This window comes from Gobius niger (genome assembly GCF_951799975.1).
Source record: "Gobius niger genome assembly, chromosome: 10".
NCBI classification, from domain to species: domain Eukaryota; kingdom Metazoa; phylum Chordata; class Actinopteri; order Gobiiformes; family Gobiidae; genus Gobius; species Gobius niger.
The window spans coordinates 6,497,967-6,521,334 of NC_136861.1; the positions used below are offsets into that span (position 1 = coordinate 6,497,967).

The window sequence follows — 23,368 nt, forward strand, 5'->3', positions numbered from 1 at the left end:
CATTTTTATTATTTCTTTGCGCTAACACCATTTTGATGTATTTTCTAGCCTTGATTTAACCATCCTCCATGACTCCTCTGCAAATGCCATAATGAGGAACGTTTCTGGCTGAATAATAATAATACAAAGCCGTTTCACAGCGTCGGCCTGTGTCTCTTATCTGGGTCCCAGTGTCAGTCTGCAGTGGATCTGTGGCTGTGATCCACAAAGCCTTAAACAAACAGGATCAGGGCCGGCGCGGCGCTCACGGGTCGATGGCTCTGATGCGTCAGAAACAGCAGCAGCCGGGACAGCGCTCACAGAGAGGACGCTTCAATCGACAGCACAAACCTTTCCACTCCGCACCACTCCACGCGTGAATAATGTCAAATCAATGAGCAGAAAGCGCCGCAGAGGCACGATGCTGGGGTGACTGAGCAGGATGGTTCAAATCACTGCTGGGAATTTCACTGGGGCTTGTCAGAGCTAGCAGCAAGTCACAATATATGAAGAAAAGTCGGTGCAATGGTGCAATATTGCTCACCAAAACAAAGAGCCTACAAGATAACACTCAGCTAAAGTGCAGATTCTCATCTATACTTAACCTCTTAACCCCCGCCTGAACCAAGAGGATCTTTTTCCTCACGTCATCAGATTTTTTTTCCATCATTTTTTTTGTTGGGTATTCAGCTCATTTTTGTAACGTTTCTGTCATTTATTTGTCATTTTTTGTCACATTTTTGTCATTTTTTCGTCAATTTTTTATCACATTTTTGTCATTTATTTGTCATTTTTTGTCAATTTTTTTTTTTTAAATTTTGTCAAATTTTTATCACATTTGGTCACATTTTTGTCATTTTTGTTGTTGTTTTTTTGTCACATTTTTGTCATTTTATAATCATTTTTAAATCAAATTTTTATTATTTTTTAATCAATTTTTTATCATTTTTTGGTCACATTTTTGTCATTTTTTGGCACATTTTTGTAATTTTTTCATCATTTTTTAATCAAATTTTTATCATTTTTTTGTCACATTTTTGTAATTTTTTGGCACATTTTTGTAATTTTTTTTGTCAAATTTTGCCAATTTTTTTGTAAATTTTTTGTGATATTTTGGCCACTTTTTCATACATTTTTAATCACTTTTTGTCAATGTTTTCTCGCTTTTTTGTCACATTTCCATCATTGTTTTCGTCTAAGTTTTGTTGCTATTTTCACAGCTTTTTTCCAGAAGCTTTTGGACTGGGGTAAAGCCAAACTGGAGAAAATGTGCTCGGTTCAGGTGGGAGTTAAGGGGTTAAGTACAAAATCCTGACCACCTCTGCAAACGTCACAGGGGAATCCAAACCCGGGACCTTCTTGCCATGAGGCCGCTGTGCTGTAGCGTCTTACCTGATGGGGTAGTCGGCCGCGCTGAGGTTGATGAAGAAGTCCCAGGGCCAGTCGGCCATCTTGAGCAGGTCGTCCATGCTGCGCAGGTACATGGAGAGCAGGCTGGCCCCGCCCCAGATGGTCGACATTCTCCACGGAGTCACCCTGACGTTCGGATAGCGCTCGGCCAACAGCAGCACCTCCCTGTGCAGGAAGTCCGACCTCTGCACAGGAAACACACGCGAGAGATAGAAAAGTTAAACAACCTGATGAGTAAGACCTTCATTTAGACACAGTGAGTTTATTCTCAGTGGAGGCGCTGATGTTCGGAGCCCACCTGGTCCACGTGGATGTAGTAGAAGTGCGAGCTGTGGTAAATGGCCTTGAAGAGCCGGTTGAACTGTCGGGACGCTCGGCCGTGAACCACCAGCACGAAGGCCAGTCTGACCGGAGCCGAGAGCGAAGCGCCGGCCGCAGACTCGTCCCACTGCACGTTCACGCTCACTTTACCTGCAAACACGGAAGAGGATCAAACTAGAGTTATTAGAATGAAGACAGTGAATAGTGATGAAATCGAAATTGTAACCTACTCTCTAGGAAAATCGTGATATTAGTTTTTTGTGCCCACCGCTGGTTCATGGTTCAGGATTATTGACATAGAGCCTCATTTTCTAGTTATCAAGACTGTTGTTGATTTCTGGAGATATCCATATTTTTTAATTCATGCAGTCCTTATATTTGAAGAGTTTAGGGGCGCTAGGCTAGTGCTAGGCTAGCGCATTTCTACGGTATCAGCTAGCCTGCATTAACCTCTTAACTCCCGCCTGAACCGAGAGGATCTTTTTCCTCACGTTATCAGATTTTTTTCTTTTTTTCCATCATTTTTTGTTGGGTATTCAACTCATTTTTGTAACTTTTTTGTCATTTTTGTCACATTCTTTTCTTTTTTCTTTTTTTTGTCCAATTTTTTAATTTTTTTGGGTCAAATTTTAATTACATTTTTGTCACATCTTTGTCATTTTTTCGTCAATTTTTTAGCATTTTGTCATTTTTTTTATCACATTTTTGTATTTTTTTGTCATATTTTGTCACATTTTGTCATTTTTTTGCCACCTTTTCATCCATTTTTTGTCACTTTTTGGTCAATGTTTTCTCACTTTTTTGTCCCATTTCCATCATTGTTTTCGTCTCAGTTTTGTTGCTATTTTCACAGCTTTTTTCCAGAAGCTTTTGGACTGGGGTAAAGCCAGTGTGTGCTCGGTTCAGGTGGGAGTTAAGGGGTTAAAACAGTCTGTCTGACCCACACCACAGTGCACCGGCGGCAAATAGCTCTGAATGCCAGACTAACCATAAAAACGTCTGTGTCGATAGAGTAATTTTTGGAATATAACTGACCTTGCATCACATGAATTGTCGTATTTTGAGGGACTATTTTCTAGCAGATCACTCCGCCGCTGCGTAGCTTATACAACCACGAAGCCGATTGCGCTCAATATAAGTTATTTTAAATGCAAAATGGTTAAAATTATTCTATGGACACAGACATTTATATGGTTAGTCTGGCGTTATAAGTGTTTTGCCTCAGGTGCTCTGTGGAGCGGGTCACACTGTTTTTAATGCAGGCTAATGCGTTAGCCTAGCAATAGCCTAGCATTAGCCTAGCGCCACCAAACTCTACAAATATAAGGACTGCATGAATTTAAAAAATATATCTCCAGAAATCAACAACACTCTGGATAACTAGGAAATGAGGCCCTATGTCAAAATCCCTTTAATCACAACTTTCTATATTTATTAAAACTAACCTGTCGCAGCTGATCTCCATGGTAACACATTCAGCTCCATACTGAAGGAGAGCAGTCAGATTTCCAAGGGCAAGTCTGCAGAATCTGATCTAATAATATGCTTTTGTCCAGCAGCTCTTCCACACACACTGACAGTTTCAAACATTTACACGGCAAAAAAACAAAAAGATGGAAGTGAACCAGCATTACGATATGATAAGAGAAATTAACTTGACCCAAAGACAAGACAAAACAGAAAGTCCAAACCTTCTCAAAATCAGAACGAATTCCGATAATTAAAGCACTTTTAACCACTTACCACCCGCCAAAACCAAATGCATTCTCTCCTCTTTTTATTTCCCTTATGTTTTTTGTCACTTTTTTAGATATTTGTCTTTTCTTGCTGGATTTTTGTCATTTTTTCCTGGATTTTTGTCGTTCTTTTTTCTGGATTTTTGTCTTTTTGCTGGATTGTTACTTTTTTGTAGGAAGATTTGTCTTTTTTTGTTGGATTTTTGACTTTTTTGCTGGATTGTTACTTTTTTCCAGGATTTTTTGTCATTTTTCTTCTGGATTTTTGTCTTTTTTTCCTGAATTTTTGTCATTTTTTCTGGATTTTGTCACTTTTTTCTGGATTTTTGTCATGTTTTGCTGGATTTTTGTCTTTTTTCTGGATTTTTGTCATTTTTTGTTGGATTTTTGTCTTTTTTTGTTGGATTTTTGTCTTTTTTGTTGAATTTTTGTCATTTTTTTCTGGATTTTTGTCGTTCTTTTTTTCTGGATTTTTGTCTTTTTTCTGGATTTTTGTCTTTTTTTCTGGATTTTTGTTATTTTTTCTGGATTTTTGTCTTTTTTTTGCTGGATTTCTGCCACTTTTTTGTTGCTCTTTTGTCACCTTTTTGTTGAGTCATTTTTGTCGCTTTTTTGGGTCACTTTTTAAGGCTTTTTTGTTGCGCTTTCATCCTGAAGAAGCTTTTAGATTTGGAGAATTTGGAGAACAGGAAAAAACATGTTCAGGTGGGAGTAAAGAGGTTAAGTCATTTTTAGATAAGATGATGAAGACAAGACAGCAAGTTTTTAATGTAACACAAAAAGTATTTCCTATTTTTTGTAATGCATTAAGTCTTGTTCCATTATTCCATCATTTTTGTTCGTTTTTGCCGTGCTCCCACTGCTTTTAGATTAACGCCCAGGATCAAACTGGCTCATTCAGTCGATGATAAACTAATGCCGGATCCTCCTCTGTCTCAGCAGCCGTGATATTTCCAGGGCCGTAATTCGTGGCTTTAATGCGTCGTTAACGTTAATGTGGGATTCGGCTCTTTCATGTTAATGTGGGATTGAGCTCTTTCATGTCAGACGCAGCCAGTGATTTGAACAAATGACAGGCTTAAACACGGAGTGATGGAGCTGCCTTTAGGGGACACCGCTCTGCTGTTTGTCCATTCAAAGAGTCTTTTCCTGCCCGCACACTGCTCTCTCTGAGCCGTCACTGGGACTGGGTCTTTTCTCAGGACGGTTAGATACAGTAGAAGTGTAAACGCAGAGGAATGTGCAGACGCCGGTGTTAATAAACGACCAGGAAGTGATGATCGGGGGACGAGGAGAGCGGCCGAAACAGGGAATGGTTAGATTTTAACAAGGTTCCAACTTCAACTTCAGTACCCACCAAGAAGAAATGAGAATGAGACCATTTATTGAAAAACAATTAAACTGAAATAGTCTGTTTTTGCAGCTGATCAACAACCTTTGACCTCTGCATCTTCTCCAGGTCAGCTTTATCCAAATCTAAAAGCTTCTTAACCTCTTAACCACCCGCCTAAACCAAATGCATTCTGTCCTCTTTGGCTATTATATAGGCCTGTGTAACACTTCATTTGAAAGCTAAGACCCACAAAACTGATCTTTTCCTCGCGTTGTTGCTGTGTAGTCTCACCTTTTTTATGTTTTTTTTTTTTCATTTTTGTCACATTTTTGTTGAATTTTTGTCATTTTTTTGTCACATTTTTGTTGGGTTTTTGTCACATTTTTTTTTAATTTTTGTCACTTTTTGGTTGAGTTTTTGTCACATTTTTGTTGAGTTTTTGTCACATTTTTGTTGATTTTTTGTCACTTTTTGGTTGAGTTTTTGTCACATTTTTGTTGATTTTTTGTCACTTTTTGGTTAAATTTATGTCACATTTTTGTTGAATTTTTGTTGAACTTTTGTTGAATTTTTGTCACATTTTTGTTGAATTTTTGTCAAATTTTTGTCATTTTTTTGTTGCATTTTTGTTGAATTTTTGTTGAATTTTTGTCATTTTTTTGTTGCATTTTTGTTGAATTTTTGTCACATTTTTGTTGAATTTTTTTTAAATTTTTGTCATTTTTTGTCACATTTTTGTTGATTTTTTGTCACTCTTGGGTTGAGTTTTTGTCACATTTTTGTTGATTTTTTGTCACTCTTGGGTTGAGTTTTTGTCACATTTTTGTTGATTTTTTGTCACTCTTGGGTTGAGTTTTTGTCACATTTTTGTCACATCTTTGTTGCGTTTACATCCTTGTTTTCTCATTTTTTGTAGCTGTTTTTGTGCTTTTTTCCCAAGAAGCTTTTTGATTAGGGTAAAGCCAAACTGGAGAAAATGGGATCCGTTCAGGTGGGAGTTAAGAGGTTAATGGAGCTTGCAGACTGTACAGTAGACCAGTGTGACGCCTCATATGACCTACAAACCTACAAAACTGATCTGCGTTTTCATCCTCGTTTTCGTCTCGTTTTTGTTGCTATTTTTCAAGAAGCTTTTAGATTTGGATAATGTCGTTCAGGTGGGGGTTAAGAGATTAAAGGGTAATTTCCTGTCAGGTCTGTCATGACTTTGTCCTGATGCAAAGATGTTGAGCGTGTTTGGGTTGTTGAGCTGCATAAGCAGGGCCTCTCCCAGGACGCAGTAAGACAGACATTTTGAAATTCTTAAAAGATCCGGAGGGTTATGGAACAAAAAAGAGCTGGAGCCAGATTTTCCTTTTCGCAAACTACACAAGGTGCGTACGGCCCCCGCAGCTGCAAGGGCCCCACATCTCAGTCAAACTACAGTGTTGTTTGGACAGGCTGTCTCACTCTCCGCCTACTTTAACACATATAACACCAAAGCGGAGCAGTGCTGAAGTGGATGAGCAGGAGAGCGCCTTCACCTGACACTTCTAAGGTGCGAGTGCTTCTCCGCTCGTGTCCCCGCTCGGCCGTCTGTCTCTAGCTGAGCATCAGGACCGTAGTTTGGCGAATAGACGAGAGTAAAGCCGTGTCCGTGGCCTTTTCGTCTCAAAGAGGAGTTGAATCCACACGTTTCTCATGGGCGTTGTTACTTACAGTAACTCTGGTTCTCTGAATGTGCACAGTCTAAAAAGAGTTGGGCGACTCACAGGCTGATTCTCAGTGGTCAGACAGAAATAACCGTCAGGTGCAGCTTTAAATCAGCGGTTTCCAAACTGTGGGTCAGGGCCAGAAGTGAGAGAATGGGACCATTTGCCATTTACCATTTTAAAAAGTGGGGAAATAAACTATCTTATACCATGGTCTGGGTGAATACTGGATTCTGATTGGCTGGTGCATTATTTTGGTATAACCGCACACGTAGTCCGGTAGTTAAATCACTGGGATATCACTCCGCTGTGGGCATCGCCATAGCAACGCATGACACAGCTGAATCAGATAAAGGCGTAATTAGTGACTGACAGGAACGTATGAGATGGATTTTGTGTTAATTTCAACGTTTTTGGCCAAAACCAAACGTTTGATAAATGGGAAGTAGAGGAGAGTGAGCAGCTAGGTTAGCTACTGTTAATAACATACGAGCTTTACATTTCTATTGAAAACGGTTAAGGCTATTCATCATTTTCAGGCGTACATAAAATGATCCTGCATTTAAGCATATTTGTCTGGATTAGTAAAGTCAAACATAAAAGTTTCAGTTGGGGGGCCCAGGTGTGAGCGACTCCACCGCAGCTGTTTCCATAAACAGTTGAGCTGGTTGAGCTAGCTAGCTTTAGCTTCAGGTTAAACAGCGTAAAAGGTAAATAACTCCTGCCCACGAGTGCCGCACATCGGTGTTTACTTCCACGGAAAAGTGTTTCCGGGTTAGTCCTGTTGTGTTGTGATTCTGTGCTGATGTTGTGTCGTTGAGCCTGACTGAGATCCTCGTAATAGCTGCGGAGAATGACTCGCTCTGAGACCAGCCTTCAGTGACCGGCTAATAACTCACACAAAATAGTCCCGTAGTCTGGCAGATTTAGTGAGTTTAGTCAATGAAAAACACATTTATTATAAATGTTACGTTTTGCAGAGTTCTTGACTCCGCGTCGTGGTGTTCTTGACTCCGCGTCGTGCATTATAACCGTCTAATGCACGGCTCCTCGTTGTTTAATCCTTACGTATATAATCCCAGTTTGACAGTGGCTTAGTGGTTAGTGGTTCTCACACAGGGGGCGGGGCCTGAATTGAGGTCATTATGTTCCCCTTCTGCCCTGCACTCCTGCACAGTGAGCTGTTTTTGACCGTAAACGGGTTCGCTCTTCGTCGAATAGCCATAGGACGCTACTGTAGGGCCCCGTGTGGATTCTTGCTTAGGGCCCCTGACGGGCCAGCACCGGCTCTGGATGGAGGATCCTCGACCCAAATGAAGGCCGTCACTGGAGCCGACTCTGAATGCACATTTTTGCACAGATTTGTCCTTTTAAAGTACATATGACAGGTTTTATGGCAAATTCAATGAAGAAATATTGGGAAGAAAATATTTTTGATTATTTGTCACTTCCCGTCACTATTTTAATGACAGAAAGTGACTCATTTCCCATTGATATAACATGGTCGGCACGGCAACAGTTTAAAATGGTTTGCCTCTCTCTATGTCACTACCTGTCAGTGTCCAATAAGGAAGTGAAACTAGAAACATCATAAAAATGGATGAAAATTGATGATCCAACCAGGAAAAAAGTGAATTTTTACATTTTTTCAACTGGTCTTAAACTTCTGATCTGGACTGTACGACCTTCATCCACATTTCATTATTTCAATACTTATCAACATAAATTAATGTGTAAAAAAACTACCACCTTTTTTACTTAACTAAAAGTATGTCTTATAGAAATGACTAGAATGTGACTAAGGCTTCCAGGGCGCTGCCATAAACCGCGCTGATACTGCGGTTTCCCTTCACAGTTATTTTTAAACATTTGGCCTCAGTGAAAGTTAAGAAAATAATAACCATGATTCTGCAAACCCGTCAGGATGAGTGTAGATCCGTGGTTTATTTCTGGAAAGGGCTGAGTAACGGCGGTATCGCCCTGAGAACCGCCCCGGGACGTTCTGGGCCTAATGATATGATTACAGGCTCTTGATTCTACAGTACGGGCCTGTGCACTTAGAGATGTGCCACCCAGTCAGACTCTGAGGGCCGAGCCGAGCTCAGGCCCGGGTTCAGGCCCGGGTTCAGGCCCGGGTTCAGGCCCGGGTTCAGGCCCGAGTCCGATCGATCAGATCTATGAACTCCCCGACCTGAAACTCTGAGGAAAAGTCACTGATAATGTGAGAGCAAAACCTAGGGGACTTTCTGGAGATAACGAGGGGACCGTTTTCTCCCCAAACTTTGCTAAGACCCACAAAACTGATCTTTTCCTCGCGTTGTTGCTGTGCTGTGTCATCTTTTTTGTCACTTTTTGGTAGAATTTTTGTTGAATTTTTGTTGAATTTTTGTTGATTTTTTGTTGAATTTTTGTTGAATTTTTGTTGATTTTTTGTTGAATTTTGTCACATTTTTGTCACATTTTGGTTGAATTTTTGTCACATTTTTGGTTGAATTTTTTTCACTTTTTGGTTGAATTTTTGTCACATTTTTGTTGAATTTTTGTCACATTTTTGTTGAATTTTGTCACTTTTTGGTGAATTTTTGTCACATTTTTGTTGAATTTTTGTCACATTTTTGTTGAGTTTTTGTCACATTTTTGTTGCGTTTACATCCTTGTTTTCTCATTTTTTGGTGGCTGTTTTTGTGCTTTTTTCCCAAGAAGCTTTTTGATTAGGGTAAAGCCAAACTGGAGAAAATGGGATCTGTTCAGGTGGGAGTTAAGAGGTTAATGGAGCTTACAGACTGTACAGTAGACCAGTGTGACGCTTCATATGACCTACAAACCTACAAAACTGATCTGCGTTTTCATCCTCGTTATGCCTTTTTCAAGAAGCTTTTAGATTTGGATAATGTCGTTCAGGTGGGGGCTAAGAGATTAAAGGGTCATTTCCTGTCAGGTCTGTCATGACTTTGTCCTGATGCAAAGATGTTGAGCGTGTTTGGGTTGTTGAGCTGCATAAGCAGGGCCTCTCCCAGGACGCAGTAAGGCAGACATTTTGAAATTCTTAAAAGATCCTGAGGGTTATGGAACAAAAAAGAGCTGGAGCCAGATTTTCCTTTTCGCAAACTACACAAGGTGCGTACTCCCCAAACTTTGCCATTTTGTGGACAAGTTGCACTAAGTTAATTTACCATATTACGTATTAATATGGTTAATTATTATATATTAGGGGCTCAAATCTGACACGTAAATGATCTCTCATTTAGATTTGAGCCCCTAATATATAATAATTAACCATATTAATACGTAATATGGAATGAACAAACGCTTGGTAAAAGACCCGCTGTCTGTCCATGTCCACTTCTATCTTCTTTTTCTAAGCCTGGGTACGGCTATCTTTTTTCTGATACCGGTACGGTTCAATATTAACTACAATTAGGGCCGATACCACATGTGCTCGTACTCATTAATGAGGTCCCGATACCAGAAACCGATACCACAGCAACAAACTGGAGAATTGTTTAGTGTAAATCCAGTATTCCACATAGAGCTGACTTTATTACAGACGACACTCCCTAAATCAGAGTCTGAGCTGGATTTAACCAGAGCTCAATGTTGTTAGTGCTGCAGCGTCTGCAGTGTTTACGAGATACAGGCTAATGATGCTAATGATGCTAATGTTGCTAATGTTGCTAACTCTATTCATCTGAAAAACTAACCCAGCGACTAAAAAGTCCTAGGAAAATCCAAAATAAAGAGATACAGCATGTTTATATTGATGAGCTGCAGCAAAACCATCAAAATACTGGATAAGTTACTTTAAACACACGAGAAAATCCACACGGAGCTGAAGTAAAGGCGAAAAGAGACCATTTATCTGAAGTAATAAGTAACATCTCAATACTATTGTTAAATAAAAATACATAAATGAATAAAGCACAAGCACTGAGGAGCTTTTGGACATGAGCTGTTCTGTCTATGATGGACAGAGCAATAAAATTTCAAAATAATATTGAATGAAAAATAAATAGATAAATAAAATGGCATCTGTACAATTTTGATATAACTTCTCTTAAAAATGTCGCCTACTTTACTTAAAGTGACAGTCTGTAAGTTGCCAAAGTGAGGAGAGATAGAGTGACATTTGAAAGTGAACAATCAAATTGCTCCCTCTTTAACCAGAGAGCCCTTCTTAGTTTGCAAAATGAGGAGATCAGGGACAGAATTTTCTAAAGTAAACAGTCAAGCTCCTCCCCCTCCCTCCTGATTGGATATGACAGGCTGGTTCACAGGAAAAGCTCGTCTCATTGGTCAACACGGGAGGATGCTAGACTCTGATTAGCTGCTGAGATCCAGGAAGGAAGGACTTTACAAAAAAATAATATACATATCATCACTTACTTTACATCAAAACGCAAGAGCAGGTGGTTGATTTTGCACATTTTTTTAAATTTGTAAAACATGTAGACTTCCAGACACTTTAAGGAGTAAATTAACTAATTACTAACCAATCGAAAAGAAAGTAAGTTGAAGAAAATGCCTTGTACTCGTAATAGGGATGTCACGGTATGAAAATTTTACCTCACGGTTATTGTGACCAAAATGATCACGGTTTTCGGTATTATCGCGGTATTTTTTTTAAATGTGTGTTAATATGTTCAGAAAGCATTGATAGTCCTACACAAACTGAAATCGTTTCAAAAAAGTTTAACAGTGCTTATTACGTTTAAAAAAATACAGACAAAACCTTTTCACATCAAAGTAAAGGAACTATAACGATGTGTTGTTGATCGTTTCGAGGGTGTTACATGTACTATTATAGCGTCAGAAACGATAAACCGTCTATATCAGGAACATTGTTGTTGTCCTTCCAGTGAGCTTTCGCTTTGCAGATTTGGGAAAATACCATCATTATTAAATTCATAAAACTGCGGCGAGAGTGAATCTGCCACTGGGAGCCCCGTAACGCATTGTGCGGAGGTATCCGGACACGGTTTATGCTGGCGGTGGCGCTGCAGCCGCACTATGGGGCGACTCGTTACATTCTCCCTCAACCCAAAGTCCCACATCAGCATTTCAGCTAAAACGCTAACGTTAGCTTCCTGCTATAGAGCTGTGGGAGACGGTCACGCTAACGTTAGCTTCCTGCTATAGAGCTGTGGGAGACGGTCACGCTAACGTTAGCTTCCTGCTATAGAGCTGTGGGAGACGGTCACGCTAACGTTAGCTTACTGCTATAGAGCTGTGGGAGACGGTCACGCTAACGTTAGCTTACTGCTATAGAGGGAGACGGTCACGCTAACGTTAGCTTACTGCTATAGAGCTGTGGGAGACGGTCACGCTAACGTTAGCTTCCTGCTATAGAGCTGTGGGAGACGGTCACGCTAACGTTAGCTTCCTGCTATAGAGCTGTGGGAGACGGTCACGCTAACGTTAGCTTACTGCTATAGAGCTGTGGGAGACGGTCACGCTAACGTTAGCTTACTGCTATAGAGCTGTGGGAGACGGTCACGCTAACGTTAGCTTACTGCTATAGAGCTGTGGGAGACGGTCACGCTAACGTTAGCTTACTGCTATAGAGCTGAGACGGTCACGCAGGAGAGTCAGAGGTTCGAAGTATTGCTGCCTCTTTAGAGACACTTTTTCCTGCACGCTCCGCAAACAGGAAAACTATCTTCTATCAACTGTCCTTCAGCTTTCTTAAAATACCCAAAATATGTCCAGACTTCAGGCTCGGTCTCTGAGGCTGATCCAGCGCTGTCGTCTCGGACATGATTCCAGCTTCGAGAAAGTTTTGTTTTGGTTGTAGCTACAGAGGCGCCTGCGGCAGCACTTTGCCTAAACCGCGGGCGCGTTAATCCACCGTGGTAAAATATTTTTTCAAAAACAAGACGGTAATTATTATTGTAAACACCGTTTACCGGTAAACGTGACATCCCTAACTCATATCAGTATTCCGGATCGGCAAGTACTTATATCAAAGTACTCGTATCGGTTTTAGAAAAAGTGGTATCGGTGCATCATGAACAACAATAATGTTAAAGCTACTCTAAGCTACCCCGGACCTGCAGCTTTCTTTTCCCTGCAGAAGCAGCTCAGCGCCGCAGCGGACACCCCTCACCAAAAAAGACTATGTCCAAAGTATTTCATATTGTACCTATTAGGGCCTAAGAGTGGGTAAACCTAAGAGTGTGTACCTTCCACGGGGCAGTATCGGGGCACCCTCTCGGGCATCAGCGCCCTCTCCTTGTGCCTGCAGTAAACCTCCGCGATCTGCTGCCGGCACTCCCTGGTCCGGGCTCGGGACAGGGCGGATATGGCTTCCTTCCCGCTGATCTCGCACTGCGGCTCCTTCTTCTGCCCCGCCCCGGCCTCCGCTTTGCCCCGCGGCTCCTCCCCCCGCCCCGTCAGCGCGGGCTCGGACACGTTCGGCGCCGGGACCGTGGGCTTGGGCGGGTACGACTTCTTCACGTGGCTCTTCCCCTTGGGCTGCACCACGGGGTACTTCAGGACCTCGTTGGCGGGTTTTCCCAGCATGCCCTTGTCCGCCTTGTGCTTGGGCCGGGAGCGCGGGCCCAGGTTGCTGTTGCTGTCCACGCTGTCGAAGTCCCGGGGCACGGAGTTCTCGTTGTTGTTGCTGTCGGAGTGAGGTTTCTCCTTCGGCCGGTGGGAGTGATACGAGTCCTGAGGAGAGACAGAAGCAGAGGTTAGACACTTTAGTCACCAACTTCAGAATGGAGCTGTGTTTGTTTGATCATAGTCTAAAAAAGAAGAGATGTCATGTGCAGGTTAAAGAAAAAACATATCATTTCCACCGCAGTCCCTGAGAGGGTTGTCAAAAAAAAAATCGATTCCTCAAAACAAATCAATACTAAAGCGGTATCGAAGCTAGATATTCATTTGAGCAGTATCGATACTTTCTGTGTTTCCTCCAGAGCAGCTCCTCCTCCTCCTCCTGCTCGCCCAGAGCGCAGGAAAGAACCTGCACACTACTCACAAAACTTAAAGGGACTAGATGCAAGTCGGTCATTTTTATGCTCACTACTGCCACCTCAGGTCTTAGGCGTAACTGCGGTTTCTATATTATAGGGATATGTCAGGATCTTTGACATAGGGCCTCATTTCCTAGTTATCCAGAGTGTTGCTGATTTCTGGAGATATTTTTTTTGTAATTCATGCAGTTCTTATGTTTGAAGAGTTTCGTGGCGCTAGGCTAATGCAAGGCTAGTGCATTTCTATGGTATCAGCTAGCCTGCATTAAAAACAGTGTGACCCGCTCCACAGAGCACCTGAGGCAAATCACTTATAACACCAGACTAACCATATAAATGTGTGTGTCCATAGAATAATGTTTGGAATATAACTGACCTGCATCACATGAATGATCGCATTTTGAGGGACTATTTTCAGATCACTCCGCTGCTGCGTAGCTTATACAACGATGAAGCTGATGCTGCTCAAATATAAGGTATTACTTTCTAAAAACGAATACCTTGTTCCATCGTAAAAACAAACCTGGAGATGTATTTCACTTAATCTTAAATTGGCTAGATGCAAGTTAGCCACTGTACACTCACTACTGCCACCTCAGGTCATACATGTAACTGCAGTCTCTATATTAAGCTCGTGCATGATGGCACTTCGGACCAAATTAACAGCTTTTTGAGTGACAGTGCAGGATTTTAGAGGCAGTTGTGGTGAACAGGTCTGAGCTCATTCTACACATTAGGACATGGCTGGAACATGTAGGGGGAGGAAAATACATCATTTTAACATTTTAAACTCTGTATGGTCCCTTTAAAGTAGAGCTAAAAGTACTCACTTAAACCCTGAATAAAATTTTAAAACTAAAATGCGACAATTGTCGAAGTGTGGGATCTGATTCCTGGTGCTGCACCAGGTTGAAAGAAGCAGGAGTTTTGGTATAAAAAAAATTTAATTTGCTATTGTGGCTAAGACTAGCTTAGCGCTGTTCATTGGTTTACATGTATCAGTTAGCATTGGCGATTAAACAGTTTTAATTTTCCCCAAAATTCTCAACAAAATGAAATGATACCAATATCAACTGTATAGAGACACGTTTACTGTTTGTACGTGACTCGTGGATGTATTTAGAGGAATTTTAAAGGCCAGTTTTAACATTGTTTGTGCTTTGAATGAAAGCTCTGTTCTGCTCCTAAATGTGACAGTAGTGACTGTGCTCAGCATGATGGTCATGAGCCAAATCCAGTCTCTATAGTTTATATTGTAGATTAAATCACCAAGGACAATATAAGCTTGTGACTATGAATATTGCAGTTGAAAACACAAAGCATTCAGCTACAAATTAGATCTTTTATTGTAAGGATTTTTCAAGAACATGGTAAATCTGAATTAACTAATATATTGTTCTGTAGTGTAGATAACACAGGGCAGATGGACAGTTTGAAATTGCATTTGGAAGGTTAAATGTCTGGTGTGAGTTTGAAAGTGAAACCGTGAGCCGTGTCGACGCCGCTGAGCGTTTGGGAATGACCTTGTTTTTGTGCTTCAGCAGGTGAACACAAACATCAATATTTACCGCTGAGATCACGAGTCGCATTTAGACCTGAGCGTTCCAGGGAAGTGATGCCACCATAATGACGGGTCTGACAGAAGCAGGTGGCAGCGCCGGCTCCTATTCTCCTCAAACACAGTCACCGTGAAGGAATTTCCCTCAAAAACACGTAAACAGGGCAATTATCCCCACGTTTCCTGTTGTTATCGCCTCGTGTAATGAGGTAAGGCGTGCGTCACGGTTAATGTAGAGAAATCTGTCTGTTAGATCGAGGTTTTAGCCAGTTATAGGATTAAAGTGGACAAATCCTGCATAACTGTGGCTCCTGTATCTGCTCTGGATTCATTACACGTCAAAACAAAGGTGAAAAGGGGAAACAATGATTGAGGCGTAAACTAAACAAAGCTGTATAACTTTCTATCTGGGTAGATAGATCTCCATGGAAACATGCCCTGGGCTCAAAACCTGCTCTGGACCAGGTTTAGTCCCAGCTTAGATTAGAAGAGGGTCGTCTGTGGTTTACGGAGAGAAGAGGAGGAAGCACCTCGAGCAGCGAGAGACGTCCTTACTCTTACCACCCGCCATAACCCAGTGCATTTTCTCCAGTTTGACCTCTTTTTCTTTTATTTTTCCTTTTCCTTGTGTTGTTGCCCTGTTGTTGTCACTTTGTACACGTTCTTTTTCATCTACTTTTTTCCCACTCTTTTTGAGTTTTTGTCATTTTTTTTGTTTTGTCTTGTTTTTTGGCTGTTTTTGTCACTTTTTTTGTGGCTTTTTTCATCTCTTTTTTGTTGCATTTTTGTCATTTTTTTGTCCCGTTTTTGTCACTTTTTGTGGCTTTTCTCATCTCTTTTTTGTTGAATTTTTTATTTACTATATATATATATTTTAGTATTTTTTTGTCCTGTTTTTGTCACTTTTTGTGGCTTTTTCATGACTTTTTTGTTGCATTTTTGTCATTTTTTTGTCACTTTTTGTGGCCTTTTTTATGACTTTTTTGTTGCATTTTTTTGTCCCGTTTTTGTCACTTTTCTGTCACATTTTTGTGGCTTTTTTCATCACTTTTTTGTTGCATTTTTGTCTAAAATCTAAAAGCTCACACCCTATAGGCCAGTGTAGTGCCTCATTTGAAAGATATTTCATTTAGAAGGATATTTTCCCCGCATTGTTTCTGCATTTTTGTATTTTTCATAACTTTTTGGTCACTTTTTTTTGTCACTTTCTCGTCACTTTTTCATACATTTTTTGTGGCTTTTTTCATCACTTTTTTGTTGAATTTTTGTCCAGTTTTTAATCACTTTTTTGTTGCATTTTTGTGCCTTTTTTGTCTAAGATCTAACAGCTCACACCCTATAGGCCTGTGTAATGCCTCATTTGAAAGCTAAGACCTAGAAAACTCATCTAGAAGGATATTTTTCCCCGCATTGTTTCTGCATTTTTGTTTTGTTTTGTTGTTTGTTTGTCACTTTTTGGTCATTTTTTCATACTTTTTTATCAGTTTTTTGTCACCTTTTTGTGACTGTTTCATCACTTTTTCGTCCTTGTTTTCATCTCGTTTTTGCCGCCATTTTGACCCTTTTTTTTTAAGCTTTTAGATTTGGTTAAAGTGGAACCAGAGTAAACGTGCTCGGTTCAGGTGGGGTTTTAAGAGCTTTACCAGTTGATAACGAGCTTTGCAGAACCACTGATCCAGGAGCTCCAGGTCCGTGTTTGTCGACCCGGGTCAGAGGAACTAATCCACGACAAGTTCACCCCGCCAGGTTCAGACAGTTTTATTTTACTCATTTAAAACCAGTCCTCATCACAGACACGTGTAATGATCTCCTGTACCCGCTGCATTTTTCCCAGAGGCCTTTGCGCTCCATGGAGACGGCTGAAATGCCAGGCCGTACCTCCGCGGCGCGTCACGACAGAGACAGAGGAGGTGAGTCAGAGACGCCCCGCGGGTCCCACAGAAAAGACCTGTCCAGAAAACACAGGCCTCCCCCGGGACGAGAGCGGCAACAACAGCCACAACAGCCGGAGACGAGCAGCAAAACGAGTCCCTCATTCACCTGCAGCGTCTCGTCTGAACCTCTTAACTCCCACCTGAACGGATCCCATTTTCTCCAGTTTGGCTTTACCCTAATCAAAAAGCTTCTTGGGGAAAAAGCACCAAAAATGTGACAAAAATTCACCAAAAATGTGACAAAAATTCAACAAAAACTAAACAAAAATGTAACAAAAACTCAACAAAAAAGTGACAAAAACTCAACAAAAATGTGACAAAAATGCAACAAAAATGTGACAAAAACTCAACAAAAAAGTGACAAAAATTCAACAAAAAAGTGACAAAAATTCAACAAAAATCTGACAAAAACTCAACAAAAATGTGACAAAAATTCAACAAAAAAGTGACAAAAATTCAACAAAAAAGTGACAAAAACTCAACAAAAACTCAACAAAAACTCAACAAAAACTCAACAAAAACTCAACAAAAATTCAACAAAAACTCAACAAAAACTCAACAAAAACTCAACAAAAACTCAACAAAAACTCAACAAAAAAGTGACAAAAACTCAACAAAAACTCAACAAAAAAGTGACAAAAACTCAACAAAAACTCAACAAAAACTCAACAAAAACTCAACAAAAACTCAACAAAAACTCAACAAAAATGTGACAAAAATTCAACAAAAATGCGACAAAAATGTGACAAAAAAGTGACAAAAATTCTACAAAAATGCGACAAAAATTCAACAAAAAATCAACAAAAAAGTGACAAAAATTCGACAAAAATGCGACAAAAATTCAACAAAAATTCAACAAAAAAGTGACAAAAATGCAACAAAAAAGTGACAAAAATTCAACAAAAATGCGACAAAAATTCAACAAAGATTCAACAAAAAAGTGACAAAAATGCAACAAAAATGCTACAAAAAAATGTGACAAAAACTCAACAAAAACTCAACAAAAATGTGACAAAAACTCAACAAAAACTCAACAAAAACTCAACAAAAACTCAACAAAAACTCAACAAAAACTCAACAAAAACTCAACAAAAATTCAACAAAAATTCAACAAAAATGGAAAAAAAAAGAAAAGAAAAAAGAAACATACAAAAGGTGACACAACACAGCAACAAAGCGAGGAAAAAAGTGAGTTTTGTGGGTCTTAGCTTTCAAATGAGGTGCTACACAGCCAAAAGAGGACAGAATGCATTTGGTTTAGGCGGGTGGTAAATGAGACGTTGTTGCCGCAGCAGATCAGTGGTCAGTCACACGGCGCTCAGAGTGTTTTTAGGGATTAGCAAACACAAAACTCCATTAAAAAAGCAGGGTAATCCCATTGTAGAGACCTGATCTAATCCTAATCTGAGAACACAACGCTCCAAACAACAATCACAGCTGCCAGGAAACAAGGCACCACGGGATGTTACAAACCTGCCGATGCACCTCCTCCGGCCCGTACATTCACCTCCTCTGAGGTTCTGCAGAGGACGAGGAGCACAGAGGCGTTTCTGTGGCGCTCAGTAAACAGGCCCCGCATGTTTCCTAAAGCGCTGATCAATGAGACGAGTGTTCAGCCGCAAACAAACTGGACTCAGACCTGGAGCCACCGGTGTAGTGTCAAGATGTGCATCCCCTCGCCGCAAAACAACAACAACAGGGTTTTTGACATAGGGCCTCATTTCCTAGTTATCCAGAGTGTTGCTGATTTATGGAGATATTTTTTTTGTAATTCATGCAGTTCTTATGTTTGAAGAGTTTCGTGGCGCTAGGCTAGTGCTAGGCTATAGCATTTCTATGGTATCAGCTAGCCTGAATAGTCTGACCCGCTCCACAGAGCACCTGAGGCAAATCACTTATAACACCAGACTAACCATATAAATGCTTGTGTCCATAGAATCATTTAAAATACCTTATATTTGAGCAGCATCAGCTTCGTGGTTGTATAAGCTACACAGCGGCGGAGTGATCTGCTAGAAAATAGTCCCTCAAAATGTGATCATTCATGTAATGCAGGTCAGTTATATTCATGGTTATATTCCAAACATTATTCTATGGGCAGAAAAGTTGTTTTTATTTCACATTAGCTACGTATGCTAACGCTAGCAACGAGTGCTGCTGCAGAATTGGCTTGACTTCATTGGTGTGTGTGATAAATGGCTAGAAAGAGTGATAAGTTGTGATTCCAATTTTCTTCCCCCTGGGCTAGGCCACGCCCCCTTGTATGATGCGTCGGCGTCTGTATCTATACTGCAAAACGATGTATTGCTCCTGCCCGAGCCCAAAATCTGAAAGTCCACAATATTACAGCATGTAAGCAGACTCCTCTCTCTCCTCTCTCTCCCCTCCTCTCTCCACTCTCCCTTCTCTCTCTCCCCCTCTCTCCTCTCTCTCCCCCTCCACTCTTCCCTCTCTCTCTCTTCTCTCTCTCCCCTCTCTCCCCCTCTCTCTCCCCTCTCTCTCTTTCTCTCTCTCCCTTCTCTCTCCCCTCTCTCTCCCCCCTCTCCACTCTCTCCCCACTCCCCCCTCTCTCTCCCCCTCTCCCCACGTCCCTGTAGTTTGTGTGTCCGCTCAGCCCTTTCATCTGGCGTCACCTCACAAACGGCCGCTCTATAAAGCGCTCTGGCATGTTTCTGTGTCGCTCTAAAAGCCAATAACTGTCAGACACACACACTCGCTCAGGCCGACCCGGCTCAGCGGGGACCTCACACTAGCGAGGACCTCACACTCGCTCCGGCCGACGAGGCTCAGCGGGGACTTACAGCCGACAGCCACATCCGAGCGTCATCACACACAGGAGCTGCCGTTAAAACAACACTTCAGGAACTACTTCAGAAAGACACACAGGGATTATAAAGCTCAGCCGTTCACTAACCCCTTACGGAGCCAATGATTACACAGGCAACAAGGTCCTGGGTTCAATCCCCGGCTGGACGGGTCCCCTCTGTGGAGTTTGCATGTTCTCCCCATGTCTGCATAGGTTTCCTCTAACACTTAACACATCAGCCCGGATGACTGAGAGTGTGTTAGTGCAAGTGCAGGACAATGGATGGAATTTAGCCCATGGCCATCAGTGGACTGGACCACTACAGTCAGCAGTAGTGGACGGGGTGGGCCATATCGCATATATACTGGTATCATTGTCATTTTTTATATCGTCGTGGACATGATATAATTTGCATGAACTCCAGCTGATTTGGACTGAAGTCAGGACCAGGTGCAGACGGAGGTTTCAGTTTATGTTCTGCTCAGCTCCACTCAGAGCTGCAGAAACACTGACTGTGTAGGACACGGTGCAGGTGTTTACAAAGCAAAATGAAATGAAGGATGTAGAGCTTGAGAAGATCATACATCCGAGGAAATCAGCAATGGCGCTAAAACAAAAAGAATAAAATATCTTTGAAGTATTTTGTCTTTTGTCAATTACATCGTCAAATATATAGATTCTTTTTTATACTGTGATATAGATTTTAGGCCATATCGCCCCAACCCCAGTAAGAATTTTAAATCTGGACAAAACCTGGACTAGACCTGGACTAAGCATTGTGTTCACTATTGTGTTTCTTTTTGTCTAATAACATGGAACTTGCTATAATAAACTAGACTAAAAACCAAAAACCTAAACTAATGCTGCGTTCATGTGCACTGGGGAGCTCGTTTTCCCGAGATGTGATGTCATCGTCCCCATTCGGTTTGCGTTCATGTGGTTTTTATGTCGGAAAGTCGGGACTTTGATCACACCACAAAGAAACGGTCTTTTATCACTGAATACTGTTTAACTGAGGTAACCTTTTATATTTGGCATTTGCAGCTCAAAAGCTAAACTTCGGTTTGGTAATTTCACAGAATATCATGTGAATATTCTATTTGTTTGCATAAAAGGGAATAGATGGAAGTTGTCATTTTTATATTCGCTACTGCCACCTCAGGTCAGACGTGTAACTGCAGTTTCTATATTAAGCTTCAGACCCGAAGTAACAACTTTCTGAGTGACATTAGGACATGGCTGGAACAAGCTGGGGTAGAAAATACAGAATTTGTAACATTATTAAACTCCGTCCCTTTAATGTCGGCCATTTTTCTTACAATGATGTCATTCCGAGGAAAACGACAGCCTGAACTAAAAGGCTTTTGACCCGAGTTTCCCAGTGGTTCATGTGCATTTCCCAACTCGGAAAAATGTTCTCCCAGTTCCAGAGGACCACATGAACCTGGACTAAACCTGGACTAAACCTGGACTAAACCTGGGCTAAACCTGGACTAAACCTGGACTAAACTTGGACTAAACCTGGACTAAACCTGGGCTAAACCTGGACTAAACCTGGGCTAAACCTGGAGTAAACCTGGGCTAAACCTGGGCGAAACTTGGGGAAACCTGGGCTAAACCTGGACTAAACCTGGAAGAAATCTGGACTAAACCTGGACTAAACCTGGGCTAAACTTGGGCTAAACCTGGGCTAAACTTGGGGAAATCTGGACTAAACCTGGACTAAACCTGGGCTAAACTTGGGCTAAACCTGGGCTAAACTTGGGCTTTTTCTGCACTAAACCTGGACTAAATCTGGACTAAACCTGGGCTAAACCTGGGCTAAACATGGACTAAATCTGGACTAAACCTGGACTAAACCTGGGCTAAACCTGGGCTAAACATGGGCTAAACCTGGGCTAAACATGGACTAAACCTGGGCTAAACCTGGGCTAAATCTGGGCTAAACATGGACTAAACCTGGGCTAAACCTGGGCTAAATCTGGGCGAAACTTGGGCTAAACCTGGGCTAAACCTGGGCTAAATCTGGGCTAAACTTGGGCTTTATCTGCACTAAACCTGGACTAAATCTGGACTAAACCTGCACTAAATCTGGACGAAACCTGGGCTAAGCCTGGAAGAAATCTGGGCTAAACCTGGGCTAAACTTGGGCTAAACCTGGGCTAAACCTGGGCTAAATCTGGGCTAAACCTGGGCTAAACTTGGGCTAACCCTGGGCTAAACCAGGACTAAACCTGGGCTTAACCTGGGCTTAACCTGGGCTAAACCTGGGCTAAACTTGGGCTTTATCTGCACTAAACCTGCACTAAATCTGGACTAAACCTGCACTAAACCTGGAGTAAACCTGGACTAAAAATGGACTAAACCTGCACTAAACCTGGACTAAATCTGGACGAAACCTGCACTAAATCTGGACTAAACCTGGGCTAAACCTGGACTAAAAATGGACAAAACCTGCACTAAACCTGGAGTAAATCTGGACTAAACCTGGATTAAACCTGCACTAAACCTGGATTAAATCTGGACTAAACCTGGACTAAACCTGGAAGAAATCTGAGCTAAACCTGGGCTAAAGTTGGGATTTATCTGCACTAAACCTGTACTAAATCTGGGATAAAGTTGGGCTTTATCTGCACTAAACCTGTACTAAATCTGCACTACACCTGGACTAAACCTGCACTAAACCTGGACTAAATCTGGGCTAAACCTGGACTAAACCTGCACTAAACCTAGATTAAACCTGGACTAAATCTTAACTTGTGAAATAATAAACAAAGAAACCGTTGGAGGTTTTAAGTAAACACAGACTGGAAAGTTTTCAGGTACTTTAGTGCAGAAGACATCGCCAAAACCTGAGACAAATTGACTTTTTTTTTACTTTTTTACCACAAAACTCGACTGTAAAGCGGAGAATACCCAGACTCGACGCACGCCCACAGCAGGACGGGGGGACGGGGGGGGGGAGATCACAGGGTCCGGCCGGGGTAATGACAGAACGGGGGAACAGTCTTACCCCGGGATCGCAGCCTTTAAAGCTTCAGCTCAGCCTAAGATGTGGTTTAAGACTAAGCCGGGTCTCAGAGGATCAGAGCAAACCTGGCAACGCAGGTGAGGCGGATCCTGAGGAGGAATAACAGTCAATGATCAGGCATTTGTGGAGCTTCCCTTTGGTTTAACCTGGGCTAAACCTGGGCTAAACCTGGACTAAACCTGAGGTAAACCTGGAGTAAACCTGGACTAAACCTGGACTAAACTTGGCCTAAACCAGGGCTAAACCTGGACTAAATCTGGGCTAAACTTGGGCTTTATCTGCACTAAACCTGGACTAAATCTGGACTAAACCTGCACTAAATCTGGACGAAACCTGGGCTAAGCCTGGAAGAAATCTGGGCTAAACCTGGGCTAAACTTGGGCTAAACCTGGGCTAAACCTGGGCTAAATCTGGGCTAAACCTGGGCTAAACTTGGGCTAACCCTGGGCTAAACCAGGACTAAACCTGGGCTTAACCTGGGCTTAACCTGGGCTAAACCTGGGCTAAACTTGGGCTTTATCTGCACTAAACCTGCACTAAATCTGGACTAAACCTGCACTAAACCTGGAGTAAACCTGGACTAAAAATGGACTAA

General features: G+C 41.6%; 1 protein-coding gene across 1 annotated transcript in view; it reads right to left on the reverse strand.

The window, feature by feature from the left end:
* LOC306968841 (xylosyltransferase 1-like) overlaps window positions 1–23,368 on the reverse strand; it is a 60,885-nt gene that overhangs the window by 34,762 nt on the left and 2,755 nt on the right. The window contains exons 2-4 of the mRNA XM_079564379.1: window positions 12,650–13,136; window positions 1,688–1,860; window positions 1,372–1,574 (exon numbers count right to left, since the gene is read on the reverse strand). Of these exons, the coding sequence (XP_079420505.1) occupies window positions 1,372–1,574; window positions 1,688–1,860; window positions 12,650–13,136 (863 nt within the window). The remainder of the gene's footprint in view (window positions 1–1,371; window positions 1,575–1,687; window positions 1,861–12,649; window positions 13,137–23,368) is intronic.